We start from the raw sequence: 26,222 nt of genomic DNA, 5'->3' as shown, positions 1-26,222 counted from the left end.
TCTACATAACAGAACTGTTATATTCTTTTTTGAATGTACTTAGAAGATTGATGTGCGCTTGACTCTAAAGCCGCTACTTGGAACTGTTCATATTCTGTATATATACTGTATGATAAGCAAATGCAATTTTTTATTTAAAATCATGTACTGAGTGCTCTAATTCATTTCAAGGTATACCGTCAATCTATAATTTAAAGTCTGGTCCTTTACTGAGTTAGCAATCATGAAAAAGGCAAGAACCGCTCAGGTTTTTGACAACTTATACATCAAAGAAACAGTGAGAGGCAGCTTCAGATAAGGTTTTACTGCAGGCGAGTTCAAATGATCATTAGCTCTGTTCTGTTTCATAGTTTAAAATACAGAGTGTGGTTTGTAATTGCAAATATGACAGTATGATGCAATGTTATAAACAAAAGCTTTATAACTGAAAATAAAAATATAAGACTCTTTTCTCTGCTACTAATGTTCTATTTATTATCTGTACTACACATACAATTCATTATATCATAAGGTTTATTTTTGTTCCAGTGTCACTTTAAAGTTGCATAGTTTCACATAAAGTTGTAGTTTCTAGTTAAGTGTAGATTGCATAAACATTTTAGGTTTCCTCATTAAGAGATAAAGGCAAACACAAAGCTTGCACATTTAGCATATGGGACATCTGTGAGTATTCCCATGTATGTTTCCAATAGCTTACACTGTATATATAAAGGTGCGAGCAGTAATAGCTGACAACACATCAACTCACCCAAAATGCTCAAGCTCCTCTTACTCACTGCATTCGTCCTCTCTGGTAAGATATATGGATTCAAAGATAAATATAGAGATAATTAAGACTGCAATATGGTACTTATGTGATATATAGTGTATTCAAAGTGACCACTTCACTTTTTTTTTATTACATATGGTGTTATTTAATATACAGAGTGGACCCCTTGTGGACCAGAGCAATTTTCACCTTTCAACGGTCCTCCCTTTCATTTGCCATTAACTTTATCACTACTTATCACAACAAAATGATCTATATCTTGTTTTTTCACTACCAATTAGGCTTTCTTTGGGTGATACATGCTAAGAATTTGCTAAGAATTATTTTATTCAAAATGCATTTTAATGGGAATAATAAGAAGACAATATAAAAAATTTATTATTTCTCAGTTTCCCTCCATTATAGTTTTAAAATAAAACATGCTGTTGTGGATAAAAGCCACACATTTTAATTGCCCATTTCTCCCAGTTATTACAACATTTAAATTATGCCCCTAGTACAATGTATGGTGACAATATTTTATTTGGAAGTAAAAGAGAATTTTTTTTACAGTTTTGCATTCAGCACTAATTACATGCCCCAAAATAACAGTAATATTCCCTCATGACATACATATTAAAAAAGTTAATTCCTTTAGATAACTATTTATGTATTTTTTATGCCATTTTTTTTAATATAATACAAATATTTTATTTTGGTAACTATGGGATAGTGGGGGAGGTAAGGGGTTAATTTTAATAGGAAAAAAAAGTATTTGCATATAATGTACTGTACTAGGGTGTAGTTTACTATTTGGCCACTAGATGCCCCCCTCAGTTTATCCCTAATGTGTTGTGTGTTGCTCATACCCAAATTACAGAAAGTAATACGTGTATGTTTTCACTTCCATTTTGTTAATAAGCACACAGCATCTCATTGATGCCAGTGATCATTGAAACCGGCACTTAGATCGGTGAATGGAAACTGTTTGTGCTAGCGGGCTGGCCGAGAACGTGATCGGGAGCGAGGTACGAATATCTACGGCCCTGGAACCATTATTAGTTAACACTGGGGCGTAGATATACTGCCTCCACTGCAATAAATGGTTAAGGGCCCTCCTTCAACTGCTGTATTCACTCTTTATTGGTTCTATGCTGGTAATGACTAGTGTTGGGCGAACATCTAGATGTTCGGGTTCGGGCCGAACAGGCCGAACATGGCCGCGATGTTCGGGTGTTCGACCCGAACTCCGAACATAATGGAAGTCAATGGGGACCCGAACTTTTGTGCTTTGTAAAGCCTCCTTATATGCTACATACCCCAAATTTACAGGGTATGTGCACCTTGGGAGTGGGTACAAGAGGAAAAAAAAATTTAGCAAAAAGAGCTTATAGTTTTTGAGAAAATCGATTTTAAAGTTTCAAAGGGAAAACTGTCTTTTAAATGCGGGAAATGTCTGTTTTCTTTGCACAGGTAACATGCTTTTTGTCGGCATGCAGTCATAAATGTAATACATATAAGAGGTTCCAGGAAAAGGGACCGGTAATGCTAACCCAGCAGCAGCACACGTGATGGAACAGGAGGAGGGTGGCGCAGGAGGAGAAGGCCACGCTTTGAGACACAACAACCCAGGCCTTGCATGAGGACAAGAAGCGTGCGGATAGCATGCTTTGTACCACCATGCAGTCATAAATGTAATAAAGATAAGTGGTTCAATAAACAGGGACCACGCGGCAACGCTAACCCAGCAGCAGCACACGTGATGGAACAGGAGGAGGCGCAGGAGGAGAAGGCCACGCTTTGTGAGACACAACAACCCAGGCCTTGCATGAGGACAAAAAGCGTGCGGATAGCATGCTTTGTACCGCCATGTAGTCATAAATGTAATAAAGATAAGAGGTTCAATAAACAGGGACCACGCGGCAACGCTAACCCAGCAGCAGCAGCAGCAGCAGCACACGTGATGGAACAGGAGGAGGCGCAGGAGGAGAAGGCCACGCTTTGTGAGACACAACAACCCAGGCCTTGCATGAGGACAAAAAGCGTGCGGATAGCATGCTTTGTACCGCCATGTAGTCATAAATGTAATAAAGATAAGAGGTTCAATAAACAGGGACCACGCGGCAACGGTAACCCAGCAGCAGCAGCAGCACACGTGATGGAACAGGAGGAGGCGCAGGAGGAGAAGGCCACGCTTTGTGAGACACAACAACCCAGGCCTTGCATGAGGACAAAAAGCGTGCGGATATAGCAGCAATGCTTTTTGCCGCCATGCAGTCATAAATGTAATACAGATGAGAGGTTCAATAAACAGGGACCGGAAACGCTAAACCATCCCAGATGTTCATCGGTCATGTTACTTGGTTGGGGTCCAGGAGTGTTGCGTAGTCGTTTCCAATCCAGGATTGATTCATTTTAATTTGAGTCAGACGGTCTGCATTTTCTGTGGAGAGGCGGATACGCCGATCTGTGATGATGCCTCCGGCAGCACTGAAACAGCGTTCCGACATAACGCTGGCTGCCGGGCAAGCCAGCACCTCTATTGCGTACATTGCCAGTTCGTGCCAGGTGTCTAGCTTCATGCCCGGTTTCAGGTCCAGCGGTGCCAGCCACAAATCCGTCTGTTCCTTTATTCCCCTCCAAATTTCCTCCCCTGTGTGCTGCTTATCCCCAAGGCAGATCAGCTTCAGCAACGCTTGCTGACGCATGCCAACAGCTGTGCTGCACTGCTTCCACGATCCTACTGCTGCTGGTGCTGGGTTAGCATTTCCGGATGAGGTACAGCTTTGAGATGCGTTGGAGGAGAAGGAGTCAGAGAGGTAGGTGCTGCTGTTGTTATCCAGCTGTTTGCGGCGTGGGCAACACCCGCGCCGTAGCAGGTGAGGAATCGCTGCCAGGCTCCACAAGGTTCACCCAGTGCGCGGTAAGGGAGATGTATCGACCCTGGCCGAACGCACTCGTCCAGGTGTCAGTGGTGAGGTGAACCTTGCAGGCAACGGCATTCTTCAAGCTTCGGGTTATTTAGCTGACCACGTGCTCATGCAACTCAGGCACTGCAGAGCGCGCAAAGTGGTAGCGGCTGGGAACCACGTAACGTGGGATGGCCACTGACATCATGCCCTTGAAGCTGTTTGTCTCCACCACTCGATATGGCAGCATTTCGCAGGCCAGAAGCTTGGCTATGCTGGCTGGCTGTTACTGCCACGGCCCGGGGGTCATTTGCTGGCAATTTCCTCTTGTGCTCAAACATCTCAGAAACAGACAACTCAACCGTAGCGCTGCACACCGAAGGGCTGTTGGTTGTTGTGTTTGATGAACACTGGGAGACCTCAAGAGCACTAGTCCGGAAAGTGACAGTGTCAGCATCGTCTGATGTTTGTGAATGTTGTGAACCACGCAATGGCTGGGCTACTGCTGCTGCTGAGGCGGGTCTGGTGGTGAGTCTGGTGAACCCAAGGGAGGCAGTGTTGCTGGTGGTACCCTGTCCTGCCGCGTTTGCCCACAGAGTGGGATGTTTGGATAGAATGTGGCGGCTCATGCTGGTGGTGGAGAGGTTGTTAATACTTTTCCCCCTGCTCAGGCGGGTCTTGCACACCTTGCAAATCGCCATGGTAACATCCTCAGTGCAGTCTTCAAAGAAAGCCCAGACTTTAACTGGCTGAGGACTCGGACCTCGTGCGTGATGTGCTGGTGCTGCTTAACCCACTGCTGGACGCTTGAGAGGTCATCCAAGTAATTATCTGGTCCTGTTCTTTTGGATCTGTGAGGGTTGTTGTCCTGGACAACATGGGCAGTATTGAGTGGGTTTTCTTGGGTGCTCCCCTGTGGCCTGTACGTGAACCGTCAGGGGAAACACCTCTTCCCTTGCCCCTCCCTCTTTCACCGGATTTCTTCCTCATTTCACTTATCCTTAAAGTACACGCTGACTGGCAGCAGTACAGTGGCAGTACAGAAATGCTATACAGTGGTGGGTGAGCGGTGTACCACTATTGTCAGCAGTGACACAGAGCACAATGCTATACAGTGGCGGGTGAGCGGTGTACTACTGTTCCCAGCAGACACAGAGTGGAAGTAAACACAATGCTATATAGTGTGGCTGAGCCGTGTACACAGAGTGGCATTAAACACAATGCTATATAGTCTGCTATATAGTCACCCCGAACAGGGTGATGTTCTGCAGAACCCAAACAGTGGCAAACACTGTTCGCCCAACACTACTGGGAGGGAACGCAGATTTTAGTACCTAAACACACGATACAACATGTTTTCCGGGGTCGGACTCTGAGGCACATACAGATGGTCCCGATCATCATCCTCATCATACAACTCTTCTCCTGAGTCTGACCCACCCACCACCTCTGCCACCCCAACATCCCCAGACACAGACCCCTCATCGTCCTCAACATTAACTTGGGATGCTGGCCTGAGCCAGACCTCCTCCTCCACATCAGGCCCCATCATCTCCTCAATGGCAGCCCTCATTAATCGCTCTGGCGACGGACTGATGGACACAACGTTCTCCTCCGGGGAGGGCTGCTGCTGACCACTGGCTGCTGGGGTGGATGTTATAGCTTGCGTGGGGCGTTGGCTGTTGCTGTTGTTGGGAGTGCTGCTCACAGCGGAGGTCTCTGGGGAACTCATGTTGAGCTCATATAGTGGTTGACGGTGAGTGGAGTATTACTGATCCCAGCAATATACACACTGACTGGCAGAGTACGCAATGCTATATAGTGTGGCTGAGCGGTGTACACAGAGTGGCAGTAAACACAATGCTATATAGTCTGGCTGAGCGAGCGGTGTACTACTGTTCCCAGCAGAATCAGAGTGGCAGTAAACAATGGTATATAGTCTGGCTGAGCGGTGTACACAGAGTGTCAGTAAACAATGGTATATAGTCTGGCTGAGCGGTGTACACACAATGCTATATAGTCTGCTATATAGTGTCAGTAAACAATGGTATATAGTCTGGCTGAGCGAGCGGTGTACTACTGTTCCCAGCAGAATCAGAGTGGCAGTAAACAATGGTATATAGTCTGGCTGAGCGGTGTACACAGAGTGTCAGTAAACAATGGTATATAGTCTGGCTGAGCGAGCGGTGTACTACTGTTCCCAGCAGAATCAGAGTGGCAGTAAACAATGGTATATAGTCTGGCTGAGCGGTGTACACAGAGTGTCAGTAAACAATGGTATATAGTCTGGCTGAGCGGTGTACACAGAGTGTCAGTAAACAATGGCATATAGTCTGGCTGAGCGGTGTACACACAATGCTATATAGTCTGCTATATAGTGTCAGTAAACAATGGTATATAGTCTGGCTGAGCGAGCGGTGTACTACTGTTCCCAGCAGAATCAGAGTGGCAGTAAACAATGGTATATAGTCTGGCTGAGCGGTGTACACAGAGTGTCAGTAAACAATGGTATATAGTGTGGCTGAGTGGTGTACACAGAGTGTCAGTAAACAATGGTATATAGTCTGGCTGAGCGGTGTACACAGAGTGTCAGTAAACAATGGTATATAGTCTGGCTGAGCGAGCGGTGTACTACTGTTCCCAGCAGAATCAGAGTGGCAGTAAACAATGGTATATAGTCTGGCTGAGCGGTGTACACAGAGTGTCAGTAAACAATGGTATATAGTGTGGCTGAGTGGTGTACACAGAGTGTCAGTAAACAATGGTATATAGTCTGGCTGAGCGGTGTACACAGAGTGGCAGTAAACACAATGCTATATACTCTGGCTGAGCGAGCGGTGTACTACTGTTCCCAGCAGACACAGAACAGTAAACAGAATGCTATATAGTGTGGCTGAGCGAGCGGTGTACCACTATTCCCAGCAGACACAGAACAGTGAACAGAATGCTATATAGTGTGGCTGAGCGAGCGGTGTACCACTATTCCCAGCAGACACAGAACAGTGAACAGAATGCTATATAGTGTGGCTGAGCGAGCGGTGTACTACTGTTCCCAGCAGACACAGAACAGTACACAGAATGCTATATAGTGTGGCTGAACGAGCGGTGTACTACTGTTCCCAGCAGACACAGAACAGTACACAGAATGCTATATAGTGTGGCTGAACGAGCGGTGTACCACTATTCCAAGCAGACACAGAACAGTGAACAGAATGCTATATAGTGTGGCTGAGCGAGCGGTGTACCACTATTCCCAGCAGACACAGAGTGGCAGTAAACAGAATGCTATATAGTGTGGCTGAGCGAGGTACACAGAGTGGCAGTAAACAGAATGCTATATAGTGTGGCTGAGCAAGCGGTGTACTACTATTCCCAGCAGACACAGAGTGGCAGTAAACAGAATGCTATATAGTGTGGCTGAGCGAGGTACACAGAGTGGCAGTAAACAGAATGCTGAGCGAGCGGTGTACTACTATTCCCAGCAGCGACACACAATGACTGGGGGGGACCCTGGCTAGCGTGGCTGGAGCGCGAACTACCCTGCCTGCCTACCCAAAGCTAAACCCACAGACAAATGGCGGAGATATGACGTGGTTCGGGTATTTATTTACCCGAACCACGTGACAGTTCGGCCAATCAGAGCGCGTTCGGGTCCGAACCACGTGACCCGTTCGGCCAATCACAGCGCTAGCCGAACGTTCGGGGAACGTTCGGCCATGCGCTCTTAGTTCGGCCATATGGCCGAACGGTTTGGCCGAGCACCGTCAGGTGTTCGGCCGAACTCGAACATCACCCGAACAGGGTGATGTTCTGCAGAACCCGAACAGTGGCGAACACTGTTCGCCCAACACTAGTAATGACCACCTCTATATAGGCTTTGAATAATGTTTATCATTAGCAAAGTGTTCTCTTTCTCCTGCTTACAACTCTCTGTCACTGCAGATGTATTTTTAGTGCTCCATATCAATTGCTTAAGAGGGGCCCAATGTAAAACTTGCACCGGGGCCCCTAGCTACTTAGCTACACCATTGTCCACAGCTATTGTTAATCCAACAATTCATTTTCTCTGCTGTACTCTGCGGCATCTCATGGGATTTTTGCTACCAGAGAGCCTTATGGTGGGAATACACCATGAGTTTTTTTGGCAGATAGATGGCTCGATAGATAATTTCCAACAGGTCCGATCTAATTTTGTTTGTTTTTCTGATTGATTTCTCGTAGAAGTAAATGGGAATCGATCAGAAAAATGATCAATGAATCAATCAGAAAAATGTTCAGGGAAAATTGCTAGGCCAGTAAATCTGCCTAAAAACTCATTGTTTATTTCCAGCCTTAGAGATAACAAGCTGGCACTGAGTTCAGCTGACCAAAATCAAACTAAATGGAAACAATATTTTTGGCAGATTGGCCTTTAAAGAGGACCTGACACCTGTATATCTTACACTAGACCTGACACTTCATAGATGAATGACTAACCATAACCAATAATGATAAAATGAAATGTCATTAAATGTATCTCTTCTTCCTAAAGGACACTGCCTTGATGTTCAGTACATTGAAGATTCTCAGGACAATGCACGTGTAGTGGGAGGAACCAATTCGGCTAAGAATGCCTGGCCATGGCAGGTGAGACATAAGGCTACAGCAGAAGCTGATATTCATATACATAGAAGCTCACAGGGGCACATTGCATTGTTATCATGTAAAGGAAGCTTGTATATAAAATGGATAGCTATAAGCAAAGCTTGTATAAAGCTCATAATACAGTATAATACCTGACAATTTTTTTAATTATATATTTTGGAAACTGTAGAAAATAGTATAGGACTGGTTTACCAGTTGGCGGAAATTTCCATGTTTCCCTACGAGTCAGTTCACACCTACTCATTTTAACTGAAAGCTTTTTCACAATGCGCTTCTGCAGACAAACTGATCAGTTAAAATATATCAGTTTTTCAGCGTTCAGTGTAAAACAGCCCTTAGGGCCTGTACACACTGGCTGCGTTGTGCTGCATTTTTAAAATCGTATGTGTTTAGTAATAGTAAGGTCTCCTGAAAAATCATGAAAATCGTGATGACCTACACACAGGTCGGGTTCAAACCTTGCGTTCCTTTAAACGAACACCTTTACAATCCAAAACATTATGCCAAATTCACAACAGGAACAAAAGATACGGACTCCGGTCCTCTCCAAGCAAGCTTTGTTTATTGAACACATGGCAAACAGGCACAATAACAGCCCCTGGTCTACAGCTGTTTCATGTGCTAGGCACGCCTCCTCAGGACACACAGGGCCAAATCTTGCCAAGTCTTCTGGGTCATCCCCAAAATGCCTGAAAAAAACAACAACAAAAACCAAACAAAAACCCCACTGTCTCTGATTGTCATACTGGCTCTGGGTCCTACTGGCTCTGGGTAACCATGAGCTATCTGGGTTTCTGTAATTGTCATAAACAGGTTAATTCCACATATTTGCAAGTAGGGTTGCAATGGTATGAAATCTTCACAGTATGATAGTCGTCTCAAAAAATACCACGGTATGAAGGTATAAACGGTATACGGTATTACACAAGTATTTGGACCGGGGCCTCCCCTTATATTAAATAATGTGCCCCCCACCTCCAGTATGGTAGCCAGATGTGCCCCACTCCCTCGGCATACATATGATTAAGCCACCGGGAGATTTAGGCGCAAGGTAAAGCTGTAAAACAGCACACCCTGCTCATGCGTAAGTCCTGGTGGTGTTAAATACTATTGCTCCTCCAGGTCGCTGTGGATAGGGGGAACGATGTAGGCACTATTAAAATGAGATGAAATGCAGGAACAGGAAGAAATAAGTTGTACATGCAGCAATTGGATACTGGCAATGTGAGGGTCTGATGTTGTTTCTGCGCCCGCTGCTGCATCCAACCCCTGCTCCTGTTCATGCCCCCACTGCAGCATCTTCCCCCTCCCCCAAAACCGGTAATAGAGGACTGTGCATGGTATGATTACCATGCACAATAAAACCGCAGTATACCGCAGCAACCCTAATTTGCAATTATACATTACCCGATGGTGGAGCAACACACATTCTGTTTAAACGAGGGGTGTAACTAGTTGTTGCTGGCTGCCCTTCCTCTCCCCCCCAGCAAAAACTGAAACCCCCAAGATGCAAGTTTTAGGTAGCCCCCTCCCCCACCTAAGGTACAGCAGAGAAGTGGCAGCTGAGCTTCATACTTTAATTTGCGTCTCCCAATCCACATCACATGATGTGCAGAGAGATGGGAGCCACAAGGAGATGGACTGCATGGAGAAGAGCTGCCCTGAAGAGAGGAGTGAGGACCTGTCCCACTGCATGAACCAGGTAAGGTGTGACACTCTGCTGTCACTGCTCTGAAAGGTGGCCATGGAAGCGGGCCCCTGAAACCCCTCCCCCATGACAGCAGGAGTAAGGGGGGCTATTGCTACATCAGTGCATTGTACAGTACCTACTCAAGCATCCTAAAGCAGGATGGGAGCTGTGTTTTCAGGAGCCCTGTCAGGCTGAGCCCACCATTTGGAGAGATTGTGATTCACCTTTGTGCACCCACTTAGCTCTGGGCTGGAAGCCTTGTCTCCCAGAGTATGACCCAAAACCAATTGCTGTAGTGTCTCATAATGTGCCCACCCACCCCCTGATCACCATGAGCAGGTAATTGCCATGGGCAAAGGGAAAGCTTGATCTGGCCCAATGGGACAGGCTTACACATTCGCCACTGATTATACAATGTCATCATTATAATGTTTTCTCTCCCAGGTATCTCTCCAGTTCATCTCTGGCAGCAGCTGGTTCCACACCTGCGGAGGCTCCCTCATCCGTGCCAACCGCGTCCTGACTGCCGCTCACTGCGTGGAAAGGTAACAATATCATAGTTCAGTGGCCAGAGTTTATTCTTATCACATGAATCTGATTTTTGCAAAAGTCTCAGACGACCTTTGCATTAGATTATAAGATATTGCAAAAGCATATTAAAAAAAAAATGTCCAGTAGCACCAGGCAATAAGTGCAAAAAAAAAGATGGACGCTAAGGAGCGAAATAAGATGGCAGCCCTATACAGCACTCAACCATACAACCCTAATGTAAAAGTAAAATCGGGGAAAAAAAATGCAATGCTTTTTAGGCCAGTTTTACATCTTTTTTTTTTTTTGTGTTTTGCTGGTGATGTGATGCCCCTGCTGCTTCCCACCAAAGCTCAACAAATTACAAACATATGACCCTGCTGCAGAGTGCGCTGACAGGGTCATATGCATAACACCACCCCCACTCAGTGACATACTCCATGCTGGGCAGGAAATACGTCACTGGGATTCCTGTCAGTCTGCACATGTGCGCTGCAACGTGCTCCGTTGTTTACCCTACCATTACCCCAAGCACCATGCATTAAGAGTGGTGCATAGGGTAATGCGCTGTTGTCCTAACGTTGGCTCGGATAATTCCAGCACACCACAAGGGACCGCAGTAAGTGTGAAAGTCTCCATAGACTTTGATTGCTTTTGCGGCCCATTGCAGTAAAATAGGGTAACGCAGCGCAGGTATATCCTGCATGTGTAAAAGGGACCTTAAATGCTTGAAGTGGCAGTCATGAAATTCCTCCATGTCAATCCTTCTAGTCAGGGCTCTTGCAAACATAGCATGATTCTGTGTACCTGTATGTCAGCTTCTTGTTCCTCAGAGAACAGAACAGAGTGCACAGCAATGATAATAGGATGTGACTCAGGTCTCCGCTTCCTGGATGATAGGAAAGTGTAAATCAACTTTAGCTGAGAAAGTCCCATGTCAGCTATATACATTCATCCATCCATCTTGTGGACATACTGATCAAAAAACCATCCCAGTGAGCTACATTACCTAACAGGTAGTGCTAAGAAGGAAGCTATGACTGCTATGACAACATGATTAGTTCCAGGGTTGTAAAACATAAAAAAGCTACATCCCTAAGGCTTGTACCCTCTGGTAGATGGATCGGGGAACGTTCAGCAATGCAACCCGACGGACAAGATTTTTCCTAATCCATCCTCCTAACCGAGGGAGCACGCAATGTCACATGATGGCACACGACAGTCGCGAACAAGAGTTCAAACGATTGCAGCACTTTGCGTTGGCGTCATCGGGGATCTTAAAGATCCAATCCGGCGTGACAGTCATAATTGCCATTCATCGCAAAGCGTAATTCGTCTAATCTCATACACGTACCCAAGTCACATGATCGCTGGTCATGCAGAAAGTCACTGGTCGGGGGAAAAATCATCCAAAAAATCTCAATGTGGGTACGTAGCTTTCATCCTTAGTATTCCTTTAGATATGCAGCATCATTGCCCCAACAGCAGGATGATGGAGGTTTATAAAGACATACAGGAAAAGTAGTGACATTTAGCTAATTCAACTAATTGTGAATCTGTAAAGGGTTCCGTCATACCAGTTTATTTAATAAATAAAATATATTTTGGGCCCATAAAACAAAAAGAACTGTTGGTAACTTCTGTTTGAAACAGAGAATATGATTTAAATACAGTATATAAAATGGTACTTATGTGATATAATGTGATATATATATATATATATATATATATATATATATATATATATATATATATTTTAAACTAACTATTCCTTTATCTGTGATAAGACCTGAAACTTATCGTGTGGTGTTGGGGGAACACGACCTGAGCAACAATGACGGAACTGAACAGGAGATCTCTGTGTCTGCAATCCGTATTCATACTTCCTGGGACACCAAAAATGTTGTCGCTGGGTACGATACCAACTTATAAAATATAAATACAATATTTAATTTTAATTTTGCAAAACATGGAAAATAAAGGTAACAGGACTTATGTGACAAGGCATCAACGGGTCAACAAAGATTATAGAAGCGTGTATGGACGCTCCCGCATGTGCACACGTTGTCAAAAACCTGAGCAGTTCTTTACTTTTGCATGATCGCTAACTCAGTAAAGGATCAAGCCTTTAAAGGATAACTGTAATAAGAGGTATATGGAGGCTGCTATATTTATTTCCTTTTAATCAATACCAAATTCTTGGCTGTCCTGCTGATCCTCTGCCTCTAATACTTTTAGCAATAGACCCTGAACAAGCATATGCAGATCAGGGGTTTCGGACAATATTGTCAGATCTGACAAGATTAGCTCCATGCTTGTTTCTGGTGCTATTCAGACCCCACTGCAGCCAAATAAATCAGCAGGGTTGCCAGGCAATTATAAATGTTTAAAAATAAATAAATATGGCATAAATATGGCAGTCTCCATATTCTCTTCACTTCAGTTATCCTTTAAAGCATTGTTATCATATAAATCTGGCATAGCGGGGTCTGAACCCTCTATAACAGTAATTATAGATTGAGGGTATACCTTGAAATGAATCAGAGCACTTGGTGTTTGATTTTATATAAAAAATGTATTTTCCTATTATTCAGCATATACGGTGTACATAATATGAAAAAGTTCCAAGTAGCGTTTCCTTCTTCCATCTGATAAGGCCTTTATAGCCAAGCAATCATGGCTCTTCTACATACATTCCAAAAATTTTCATTTTATCTTTTATGACGCACTTCTGATAATATGTCTTTCTTCTAATTAGTTTGGAATGTGTCTGTCCTTTTTCTGAAATGGGGTCGACCATTTTGACCCAGCAAAGCATGTACAGTAGACCTGTAGCTTACAGCCGATTATAATTGAATACATATTTAAACACCTTAACTATACTTATAGAATAAGGGGCATACTGATCAGTTATCTAAATAATTGAATTTTATTATTGCTTTGTAAAGAAGTATTACAAATATGAATTGTATATATTAATTTTATAAAGATTATAAAGTATAATCTGTTAATTAAAAATGTTTTATCAGTCTGCCATTTTAAGTTTACCGTAACATTTGAGGATTGCTGCCGTCACTAATTTCAGCATAATATTTAATTCCTAATATATAGGAAGACATGGTGACCTTGCTTTGTCTAAAACGACTATCTAAGTCTCCAGAAGAAATTATAAACAATTCCTCTTAAACCACCAGCAACCAAGAAAATGCTCAAAATAATTTTCACTGTACTTTTTCACCCACTTTTTGGTACTATTTCTATTGCAAAGGGCCAAAAAGTTGTTTTTTCTTTAAATCAAAGATGAAAAATGATCTCCTAGGAGAAAACACAGGAGAAAAAGTAAATTGCATATTGCCCAGGGTTTCAATGTGATTATAACCAGGAATCTGACAATGTGCACCCTCATTGCCGATGCTCTTGCACCTATTTAAAATGCAATAATTGCTGCTTTAGCCATCTGCCACCTATAGCAATCTGATGCAATCACTATGCAGTTTGGGCCCAAATGCTGTTCAGATGCATTGCTGTGCTGTTGCTTAGCGAAACCTCTGTACAGCACTGGAGTCTCCAAACTGTGCACACTAGCGATCGCATCCGGTCACTACAGACACACAGGGCCATATGCAATTCACCTTTTCACCTGAGTTTTCTCCTATGAGAAAACATTTCATATTTGATTTAAAATAACATTTTAGCACTTAGCAATGGAAAAAGTATCAAAAAGTAGGTAAAAAATACTATCAAAATTATTTTGAGCAATGTTTTGCTTGCTGATGGTTTAAAAGTCATTTTATTGACAAGATTCAAAATATCACCTAGGAGAAAACTCAGGAGAAAAAGTTAATTGCATATGGCCCACAGACTGGCAATAATGTTCCACTACATGCCCAACTAGTAATGCAATATGGCTTATGGTATTTTTTTAACTAGAAAGGGCAACAAAAAAAAAGTATTTTCTGCACCTTACACCTATATATTCCCATACAAATGCCTAAAAACCCCAATTCTTGGAAAACAATTACTCAAAGAAAGACTGGGATGTGCTAAGCCTAGTATGTGCTAAGATGTGCTAGGAAGTGCTCTCCCCCTTTGGTGTCACATGTTGGGGGTTCTGCGTGGTGGCAGGGCCAGGGGCCCCCACCTGTCATATATATCATGGATGGCATAAATAATAAAAAGGTTACTGCTGTACCGATAGTGACAGATTAGCACTAGGGGCCACTTGCTCTCCCCCTTTGGTGTCGCATGTTGGGGGTTCCGCGTGGTGGCAGGGCCAGGGGCCCCCACCTGTCATGTGCACCAGTGTCTGCAATAGTGACAAATTGTCATGTATAAATGTCTGTCATTCTCTCTGCAGTTATGACATTGCTATCCTGCATCTGGCTTCCAGTGCTACTATTAACAGCTACGTAAGACTGGCCTCTCTTCCAGCTGAAGGAACTATCTTGGCTCATAACCACAGCTGCACCATTAGTGGATGGGGAAGACTCACCAGTAAGTGGAATACTAATTAAAACTTGTGCACTGACAACAGTACATTTACATCCTCCCTGCCACCAGTTGTACCAGAAGGAAATTAATTTTAGTTTGCAGCATTGGTGAGCACAGCCAGTGTACTAGCATGCTTTTGTGCTCATCACAGCAGGGAAGAAGTAGGGCACTAACCAGGGTGTAATACACTGGTGTCCAATCTCTGGAACTCTCTAGCTTGGTTCAGTAGCAGCTAGAAGCATGGGTGGCTAAGTATAACCCCTCCTGGTTCCTGCGGTGATTGGCTCTCATCTCCTCTCATTCAGACCTCAATCCTCTTGAGTCCTCATTTAATGGATCTCAGCTTGACAACCTCATCAGCTGGGGCCCCGTACATGCTGACACTAAATGTCGGTGGTATGAATGAGAGGAGGACAGTGCCCATTGCCACAGGAACCAGAAAGGGTGACTAATACTTACAGTCACACTGATCTCTGCAAGGGGGGATTGGAGGGAGTGACCATTAGACTACCAGTGATAAGGGGGGGAGATAACACTGGACTACTATTAGTTAAAAAGGCAAGGGATACCACTAGACTTCCAGGGGGTTATTAAAGGCGGTACCACTAGAGTACAAGTGAATGCAGAAAGTGGGAGAGTCAGGTGTTTTTATACGATACGGTCATATAAACTATAACTGGATGTATATAATCAAAAGCTAAGGCCTCCTACAAAAAATGGGAGGAGTCTTATTATATTAAAGGAATACTATCGATTCACATATTTTTTTCAGTTGACACAGGAATTGTTTGGGAAGTGCTGCTAAGTACTGGTGTGTACATTTTAGTAGCAACTTCTTTGTTTACTGTTATCAATATACATTCAAACTTTACTGACGTCAAAACTGACGGCTGACTGAGCCATGAGGAGAGGGGAAATTCCCCTCACACTTGATCAGTTAACTCTATATGTAGCTCTGTGTGTGACAGAGAAGAGAGCTCCCAACAGCTGCAGCTCCTATGTCCTGTGTTTCTGACTGACGTGTCTGAAGAGAGCAGAGGAAATGTAACTAATTGTCACAGCTTTTTCATACTGTTTTTGCTTTCAGAGTTTGATATGTTTGATATTTGCTTTCTGTAGTCTGATATGCAACTCTGGCTGTGCATTGAAGAAGACACCCCTTCTGCAATTGATTTGTCCCAATATAGCTAAATCCTACCCTCAATAAATTACAGCTTTTGCCTCTGATATTTAACATGAAAAGTCAGAAAATGTTTACACAGCTACTTAGACATTATTTGTACATTGTCATTTTAGAACACTTGGGTATCGATAGTATTCCTTTAAACACCCACCCTTAAGTTCTTATAGCGAGTTTCTCAAGCTACTGGTACAAAGAGTGAAAAGTCAAAGCAACTATTTACTTTTCAAATAATTAATTTATTTAATACACAAGTTGTCAGAATAATTATAAATTAAATCATATAAATCAAACAATAACCCCAAAATATTAATAACCAGAAAGTACTTCTCAGTATAAGCTGACTATACACTTCAGAGCCAAGTTGACCACAGATATTAACCATTAACATCAATCCATCACAATGGGCTGTGCAACCATAAGATGGCATACATTTTATCTTACTTGCAAGGCTTGATTATAATGCACAACCAAACAAGGGAAAAATATGGAAGCAGATCGAGCTGGTCTAAAAAACCTCAATATATAAAAACAAGTTTAGCTTCTACTGCACTGTAAACTCTTATTTTATAAAAAGAATCTGATTTAAAAACAAAGGAAAAGATATGAAATTATGACCTGATCTGTAAATGAAACTGTTATATCAACCAATCTCTATCTCCCTATGAAGTTATAAGCTTGGAAAAAAAAATTCATTAATAAAAAATGTAGAAAAATATGAACCCAAATCAAACACGGATATTCCTAGTTGCAATTCCAGGAAGGTCACATGTTCAGGGTATTCTATACAATCAATGCTAAATATGTTGCTGTTTCCTTGCTAAAATATTGCTGATGAATTTTCTTTCAGCTTATGGATCTTATCCCTCCATCCTCCAGGAGGCTCCTCTGCCCCTTGTTGACTACTCAACCTGCTCTAACAGATCCTTCTGGGGCAGCACTTTGAAGACCACCTTGGTGTGTGCTGGAGGCAATGGAGCCCAGGCTGGCTGCAGTGTAAGCCCGATAGCTTTTTAATTCTATACTAAACAGATTACAAGGGCCCATATGCAATTAGCCTTTTCTCTTAAGTTTTCTCCTAGGGGAGATTTTCAAACTTGTCAATAAAGTGCCTTTTAAACCACCAGCAAGCTTTTTTTACTCACTTTTTGGTACGTTTTCCATCACAAAGTGCTGAAAACAAAAAACTCAGGAGAAAAAATTAATTGCATATAGCCCAAAGACGTTAACTAATTATGATGGTATGAAAAATTAAGCTTTAATTAAAATAATGGTATAGCTTTTAAATGTTAGTACTGATATCCTCTCTGTGTTCACATAACAGGGTGATTCCGGTGGACCTCTGAACTGTCTCGTTAATGGTGCATACGAGGTCCATGGTGTAACCAGCTTTGTGTATGCATTTGGATGCAATGCTTACCAGAAGCCCACCGTGTTCACCAGAGTGTCCGCTTACATCGACTGGATCAACAGCGTAAGTTTTCATTTGATATCCATATACAATGTCTGCAAGCTTTCACACCTATATTGAATATTTTCTTATTTCCAGCCTTATTTGAACCATAACTAAAATTCATATTGACAGACCAACTTCTCCTCACACATTTCTCCTCATATATTTGTAAGATACTGTAACTAGTCATGTATGCATGTATATATCCCTATAAGCCTGACATTCATATCTATATAATCCCTCCCACAAAGGAAAAGGAGAAGGTAATGCCATTATTGCCATACATCTGCTATTGGCCCTACACAGAAGGGGCACCATGCTTGGCATGCCTCTGTACCCCAGTTGTTACATTAAGGGAGGGGAGGGGCTAAGGAGAATGAATCATACTGTGCAATGACAATTAACACCAAGCCTCCTTGTCATTTATGGCCAGCCAGTTGGTAAACTGAGGGCCAGCCTGCCAGTATATGATGAACAACTCCTCAGTGGCTTCTTTCTTTATTCAGAAAAGCTATGCTTGGCGTCTCTTGAGATTTACAGTTAGTCAGTATGGCCGTAAGTGGCAGTGATGGGCCAGCAGTGAGCCCCCCCTCCCAAAAAAAATGGAAAAAAAGGAGCGAGTGCGGCAGACTAAGCGTGTTACGTCAGGCAATGCCAGGTATAGGTGCCACCAGTATAGGTAATATAGCTGCCCCAGAATACATAGCATAGTTGCCCCAGTATATGTAATAAAGTTGTCCCCAGTTTAGGTAGCTAGTATAGTTGCCCCAGTATAGGTAGTATAGTTGCCCCAGTACAGATAGTATAGTTGCCCCCCAGTATAGGTAGTAAAGTTGCCCCACAGTATAGGTAGTATAGTTGCCCCACAGTATAGGTAGTATAGTTGCCCCAGTACAGATAGTATAGTTGCCCCCCAGTATAGGTAGTATAGTTGCCCCCCAGTATAGGTAGTATAGTTGCCCCCAGTATAGGTAGTATAGTTGCCCCCAGTATAACTGCTCCAGTATAGCTAGTATAGTTGGTGGTAGCACAGTGAGCGGCATTGAAGGCGGAGACCTGTGGCAATGGTGACGCTGCGCTCCATCGCTTGGAAAGATTTTGAAAAATTCTTGGAGAAAACTTAGGAGAAAAAGTGAATTGAATCGGCCCCTTTGACACTAGTATAAAAAAACAATCATCTGGTGTTTAACAGCTTTACATGTATTACATATGTGCCTTGTTATAGTGAATTCTCATTTTATAAATCTCCCGGACTGTCCTCAGACTGAAACTTTTGGGTTGGTTGTATTTTAATCATGCTATCTTCTCCATCTTCTCTTTGCTTTAGAATGTGTAACATCACTTAATTGGAGAAACATACAAGACCTTACCTGGAAATGAAAATACTGGAACTCTCTTTTCAAAGCAAAATATTTAATAAATGACATTATTGAACATCACTTACTGTGCTCTGTTTTTTTGAATTATGAAATGACAACAGGCTGTCTTCATGTTGGGGTGATGTGGTTCTATAAAGCTTATAAACTATACAGGGGCATTACTAGAAATCACTGGGGCCCCTGCGAAACTTTAGTTGTGGCCCCTCCATCTCCCCTCGCTTTCTGTACAGGTAAACTGAGAACCAATGTTATTCAATTGTCTAGTGCACACTTACATGTGTTGTCCTCATGCTGATAAAAACAGACAAAAGTGAAGCACTGCAGGCATTTTCTCTATCAATTACATTAGCATCTGTTATAAAACGTGCATGTTTTCATACATACAGACACACATGGTGTGCAGGAAATGCATACAGAAAACCGACAGACGAGTGTGCTCACAGCCTCAGCTTGTTACACTCACTCTGTCCATGGAGTAGAACTGGCTCTGCAGACTTCTCCAGCATCACTACACTACAGTACAGAGGACTTGGAAAGGTGTAGAGAGGTTGGGGGCTGGACGCTGTACACAAGAGCCTGCTGAACACTGAATAGGGACTGTCTTCAAATCTTTGTATGATTCCTAGTCAGTAGCTAAACAGATGCAGACATTAGAACAATTGTGCAGAACGTTTTTTTTCTCTCCGTGCCCTTAGTTGCCAGTCTCACAGGACAGGGAAAAGAAACTTCTCCCCCAACAGGGCCCCTTATGGCTTCTGGATCAAGACAACCCCCCATCTCCGTCACCGCCATGGCTGCATCCCTTGCAGGGTCTATAGGCTTGCTATACACTAGCGATTCTGGTTGTATGTCACGATTTTGCGAACGCCATTGCGGCAAGCGCATGTAAATGCGCCCAAACTATGATCTGGAGAGCCCCTTTAATTCATATGCCTAGCTTTTAGAAACTCAGTGCTCTTCCATCTCACCACCCCTGCCCTGGGGGATGTGAGGGAGTGTTTGTTTGTACTTACTGAAAGAAGCCATTCACCCTAAAACCAGACCACCCACACAGGAAAAAGGTTATCTAAAAGGGGGGCAATAAAGATTCTGCAGGAAATTTCTCCCATCCTAGTTTTAAAGATAAGGAGAGGAACAGATCCCCTCATTAACTCATTAGGACCCATTCACATTCCTGCCTGTCCTGAGAATACCCAGAGACATGTCCCTGGCTTAATGAGCTTTTGATATCTCACTGCATAGTAGTCCATAATTCGATGGATATTGCGGAACCGTTTGGGCCCAGTGGTCCACAACTCACAGTGCGCCATGCGACCAGCACAGCACACCTTCTGAGACGTTAATCGATCTCCTAGTCATCTCACAGCCTGGGATATCGATTACATAGGCAGGGAAGGTGGCACTCCAAGCGAGTTTGATATCGATTGGTTCAGCGCATGCTGACGGAATGTAAAATGTTGGGTTTTATATGATATATCAGATATCCGCTGAGTTATGGCATACTTGGAGAAACTTCCAATTCTGTCCCTCAGACAATAGGGGCGGACTTCAGCAGCCTGAGGTCAGATTGTTAAGGGTGGAAACCTCTCTTGTTACCATCCACACCCTCTGACAGGGAAAGGGTTAAAATCGACTGACACTCAGCCTGGAGGGAGAGACCCCAGCCATCCTGTACCATCACGGATTTGGGCTGGATGATAAAAGGATTAATACCCATTCCACAGAACTTTCCAGAATTGGACTACATAACTCTGTGGGACTTATCGCAAAGGACACGGTAACTTGACAAACTGCTCAGACTGTAATCAGCTATTACTTTCATATTGAACCCTTATTATTTCTGTATCCATTTGTTTCTATTGCTATATTTTGTTCTGCCTTATTTCTGTAAATAAACGATTAAAAAATCGTTCGTCTAAGTGCTGTTCTGAAACAAATCTCCGCCAAAAGAATTCACATTTTCAGAGAGACATGTTACCATAACTGTTTTGATATTAAATATTGTTAGTTTTGCTATCTCTAGAAAGGTTGTCAAATTAACCCCTTTTCCTACAGGATTTAGCTAGAGTTAGAATTAGCGCATTCACACGCTTTTATTGCGGATTGGTGGCAGCGACCTGGCCTCTATATGAGAGCACAGATTGTCTCGATTGTATATACAATCGAAATTGGACTGTGTGTGGACTCACCAACCAATCCAAAAGGTTACTTTGCCTGCAGTTCTGACTGTCTTCAGGATTCCCTCAGGGTCTGAGGCTTTATGGTATACTGCAGCAAAGGGAACAGGAATTGGTGGGTGACTGCGCATACATCACATTGCCGGCAGCCGTGTGATCAATCATTGGCGTCACTCTGTTCACCATATTACAAACCATCGGATGTGCCTATTCCCCGAATGGTAACGGTGTCAGATTAGACAAGATTGGCGCGCGTTGTCGCATTATTACCTGAAGACCCAGCAACCGGTATTTTAACGTCAACTTGCTCACAGTCTTACAAGCCATCAGAGGCGATTAATCTCTGATGGTACTGGAGTAAGTTAGACGAGATCGCGGGGCTGTTCGTCACATTGGTAGGCAGTGGTGGGGCGGAGTCCAAATTGCTGTTAGTTTTGCAGTTGTTTGGAGATCATTTTTAGAACAATAGAACATTGTTATTTAAGTAACTGTTCTACAGAGCTTAAGCTCTGAGCACATAGACGGTGCAGTTTGATATAGCATAGAACCAGATTGTTACGGTTTTTATTTGGCTATGTCTGAGCAAGTCAATTACCAAAACATGTCCTTGCCCGACCTACAAAACCTTTGTCAGGCTCGTGGCATCGATATTTGGGGAAAAACCCAAGCTGCGCTGAGGAGAATCCTCCTGGAAGCAGATGGCCAGGCGATGGAAGCCTCGCCTGAACCCGGTCCAGAGAGACCTGGTACCCCTGATCCTGAAAGTGCTGATGTTGCTGACCCAGCTCAGGAGACGGAAAGTACCCACAGGGACTTTGTTGCGTCCAAAGATGCTGCGGATGACACTCACAGAGGAACCGACAGCCCTGGACAATCCTTCCCCGTTGCTGATCGGGTGGAACAGCAGCTGCTGCTGCACCTGAGGGACACTGGAGACCCTGCATACCTGCAGCTACTTCTTGAAGAGAGGCGACGCTGGTCTGATGAACGGCTGTTGCAACTTCGTCTCCAGAATGAGGCAGAGACATGCCAGCATGAGGCATGGATGCTCCAACGTGAGAAAGCGCATCAAGAGTGGCTTCGTCAGTTCAAGCTCCAGTATGAAGCGGAGTTGGCCCAGCTAGCTCAAGCGAATCTGCACTCCTCACCATGTGCTTCGGTGGAGAGAAGTAAACCTCTACCCGTGACCCCCACAGTGAAACTTCCTGTCATGGAAAAGGGCACGGAACGAGACTTTTCTGTACGCACCTCTGAGAGGGCGTACCATTAGGTTCCTATACCTGACAACCAGAGAACCCTGGTGTTGGACAGTCACAAAACTCTGTCCCGGAACTGGGAAGGAGGTAAGCCTACTTCATCTAATCCTCCTGGTCCAGTGAGCTGTAAGCCACTGAGACCTGCAGATACTGCTAATGCTGCTTCCCAGTCAGACACCCCAGCAGTTCGCCTGTATAAGTTGTGTGGTGAGAAGGGCCACATACAGTTCTTCTGCCCAGAGAGGAAGAGAACTACAGTACCTAGCCCAGAGATGGCTAGCAACCCTGATCTGTCACCGGCATCACCCTCTGCACTGCCTGTCAGCGTGTCAGAGATGCCCTACAGTTCCAGAGATCTTCAGAGTGCTTCAGGGAACAACCAGATTGTCTTTTGCTCCAGAGATTTGGACCTTGCCATTGAGAAAGATATTCTCCCATGGAAACTCCTCGCCCTGACTGAAGTCGGGCACAACCACGACCCTGTTGTCTCAGGTCCTGAGAAGGCCGGATGGGGGTTGGGTTTTCAAGAGGGGGCTTTCAATGAGATTCCTTCTTCTACTGTGCTTGGCGCTGATCTAGGCACGCTTGTGTGCCCTTCGGAATTCCCTGCTGACATGCAGGAGATCCAAGTAGGACTCCCTGAACAAAACCAGGTACTGTACTCACCTGTGGGGAAACAGGGAGATGGGGACACCTTACCTGCTATCTTTACTGTACCTAACGCAGCTGTGCGGGAGGTATCAGATTCAAACGTACCGCCAACTGATTGTCATTTACATGTTTTTGCACCTGTCATTGTTGAGAAAAATGCATGTGTCAGTATTAACAATTGTTATGTAAATGCTGCTGTACCTGTTCTGGCCAGTACATTAGCCATGGCCAGCTGCAGAGCTGACAGGAGGGACTCCCTCGGACGATTCTGACCTTCAGGCGGGTGACACTCCTTCTAAATACGACATGTCATGTTATGCAAATGTTTGTGATAATGTTGTGCATGATTTTGAGAGTAAGCTGGATGATTCTTTCAGTGTCATCAGTAGTCTGGTCTCAGGACTATCTGGAGAAGGCTCAACTTCCCCTGATATCTCTGTCCCCCAAGCCAATGTCAATATTGATGTGATTTACACAAAATGTGATGTAGATTGTGTTGTGCCCACTTTAGCCAGTGCATGTCATATGGCTAAGAGCCTGAGCTCACAGCCACCAGAAGGGGTTCCAGCCCACTCTGATCGCTGTGATCACCAGGCCTGTGACAAGTCTGTAAGTGACATATTGTGTGATGATGACAATCCCTGTGTAACTGTGCTGGAAGACACTCCCAGTGTTTCCAGTAACCTGAGCTCAGAGCATACAGGCATGCCTGTCAGCTCTGACCCCAGCAGGGAGTATGTCTCTCAGCAGCTGACCGCAGACCCTACTAAACAGCTGACTGAGACTTGTAGTCCCACATCCGTGAGGGTACTACAGAGCAACTCCAACCTGGATGTGCTTGCGGTCCTGACCGCTAAGCTGCCAGCAGTTGAATCTCAATTAAAGGTATGCAGGGAGAATGGTAAATACTTCAGTGACCCCATTCCCCAGGTAGCAGACACCCCAGGTGAAAGCATGATCCCTGTGAATGTGTTAGGAGCCCATGCAGACAGACCACGGGAAGTCCTAGGAGTGTACAGCCAGTTAGAACAGGAAGAGACAGATCCCCTGTTAGGCTTGATAGCTCCCACACTAGAAGTGGCGGATGATGTGAACGTCACACCCCACCTCTCTTACTCCCAGAAGGCCTCGCTGGAGCACACTGCGCACCCACAGCGAAACCTTCGCCAGGACCCTGGGCAGACCAATACTGCAGTTCACAGAAGGGTCGCGGGGACCCACAAGCCCTTACGGCAGATCCCCTATCTCACCGCTCCTGCGGTGCAAGCAGAAGAGAAAAGGAAGTTTGAGATGTTACAGATCGTGGTCTTCCAAAAATCCTCTAGCCCACAGGCCGCCAGGTTCTGTGAGGTCTATAGGAGGTCGGACGACATCACCATAACCGTTGTGTATTCCATGCCTCAAATCGGTGATCTGTTGGATTGGCTGGCGTCTGCAAACTATCTAACAATCATGGATCTGAGTCACGGATACTGGCAGATTCCAACCATGTCTGAAGTGCGCAAGGAATTTGCATTCATCATGCCCTTTGGCCCACATGCATTAATGCAGATGCTTTTTGGGGTGATGAAGGCCCCAACCACCTTTCAACAAGCCTGGAGTGACCTGTTGGAAGGCCAGCGTGGTTGTGCAGACGCTTACCCGGATGATATCACTGTGTTCCGCCCAACATTGGAGCAACACCGCGATCCCTCATCCCTGGTACTAGGACAGCTGTCAGCTGAAAATCTGACTGTTGGAACAGACACAGATCAGATTGCCATGACTTAGGTGAAGGGAGAGATTAGGGAGATGCTGCAGTCAGGAGTTACTCCGTCTTCCGGAGTAAACCCCGGATCAGATGGTCTTTCCCACTGTGGCGAACCCTACAACACCAAAGGAGTAAGTTGCTCAGTTCAAGGCATTGTGGGAATGCCTAGCCCCACCTCAATGAGTTCGGGGGGAGGTGTCACGATTTTGCGAACGCCATTGCTGCAAGCGCATGTAAATGCGCCCAAACTATGATCTGGAGAGCCCCTTTAATTCATATACCTGGCTTTTAGAAACTCAGTGCTCTTCCATCTCACCACCCCTGCCCTGGGGGATGTGAGGGAGTGTTTGTTTGTACTTACTGAAAGAAGCCATTCACCCTAAAACCAGACCACCCACACAGGAAAAAGGTTATCTAAAAGGGGGGCAATAAAGATTCTGCAGGAAATTTCTCCCATCCTAGTTTTAAAGATAAGGAGAGGAACAGATCCCCTCATAAACTCATTAGGACCCATTCACATTCCTGCCTGTCCTGAGAATACCCAGAGACATGTCCCTGGCTTAATGAGCTTTTGATATCTCACTGCATAGTAGTCCATAATTCGATGGATATTGTGGAACCGTTTGGGCCCAGTGGTCCACAACTCACAGTGCGCCATGCGACCAGCGCAGCACACCTTCTGAGATGTTAATCGGTCTCCTAGTCATCTCACAGCCTGGGATATTGATTATATAGGCAGGGAAGGTGGCACTCCAAGCGAGTTTGATATCGATTGGTTCAGCGCATGCTGACGGAATGTAAAATGTTGGGTTTTATATGATATATCAGATATCCCCCGAGTAATGGCATACTTGGAGAAACTTCCAATTCTGTCCCTCAGACAATAGGGGCGGACTTCAGCAGCCTGAGGTCAGATTGTTAAGGGTGGAAACCTCTCTTGTTACCATCCACACCCTCTGGCAGGGAAAGGGTTAAAACCGACTGACACTCAACCTGGAGGGAGAGACCCCAGCCATCCTGTACCATCACGGATTTGGGCTGGATGATAAAAGGGTTAATACCCATTCCACAGAACTTTCCAGAATTGGAATACATATCTCTGTGGGACTTATCGCAAAGGACACGGTAACTTGACAAACTGCTCAGACTGTAATCAGCTATTATTTTCATATTGAACCCTTATTATTTCTGTATCCATTTGTTTCTATTGCTATATTTTGTTCTGCATTATTTCTTTAAATAAACGATTAAAAAATCGTTTGTCTAAGTGCTGTTCTGAAACAAATCTCCGCCAAAAGAATCCACATCTTCAGAGAGACATGTTACCATAACTGTTTGTTACCATAACTGTTTTGATATTAAATAT

The 26,222-nt window shown here is 44.2% G+C and overlaps 1 protein-coding gene across 1 annotated transcript; it reads left to right on the top strand.

The window, feature by feature from the left end:
* The first annotated feature begins 753 nt into the window (after positions 1-753).
* Positions 754-18,798, top strand: LOC137544861 (chymotrypsin-like elastase family member 1). The gene is made up of 8 exons (XM_068265955.1): positions 754-793; positions 8,189-8,283; positions 10,436-10,536; positions 12,307-12,432; positions 14,877-15,013; positions 17,041-17,186; positions 17,515-17,664; positions 18,739-18,798. The coding sequence occupies exons 1-8, from the start codon at positions 754-756 to the stop codon at positions 18,796-18,798; spliced, it is 855 nt and encodes a 284-aa protein (XP_068122056.1).
* The last annotated feature ends 7,424 nt before the right edge of the window (positions 18,799-26,222 follow it).

This window comes from Hyperolius riggenbachi, chromosome 2 (genome assembly GCF_040937935.1).
Source record: "Hyperolius riggenbachi isolate aHypRig1 chromosome 2, aHypRig1.pri, whole genome shotgun sequence".
NCBI classification, from domain to species: domain Eukaryota; kingdom Metazoa; phylum Chordata; class Amphibia; order Anura; family Hyperoliidae; genus Hyperolius; species Hyperolius riggenbachi.
Note: the sequence above shows the minus strand (reverse complement) of the source record. Positions and strands in the feature narration are given on the sequence as shown.

What these genes read in the sequence shown, in the direction of transcription:
- LOC137544861 (XM_068265955.1), top strand. Translation starts at nt 754, where the DNA reads ATGCTCAAGCTCCTCTTACTCACTGCATTCGTCCTCTCTG. An exon ending in GAGCCCAGGCTGGCTGCAGT is followed by an intron (nt 17,187 to 17,514) that starts GTAAGCCCGATA and finishes TTCACATAACAG; the next exon opens with GGTGATTCCGGTGGACCTCT. An exon ending in ACATCGACTGGATCAACAGC is followed by an intron (nt 17,665 to 18,738) that starts GTAAGTTTTCAT and finishes TCGCTTGGAAAG; the next exon opens with ATTTTGAAAAATTCTTGGAG.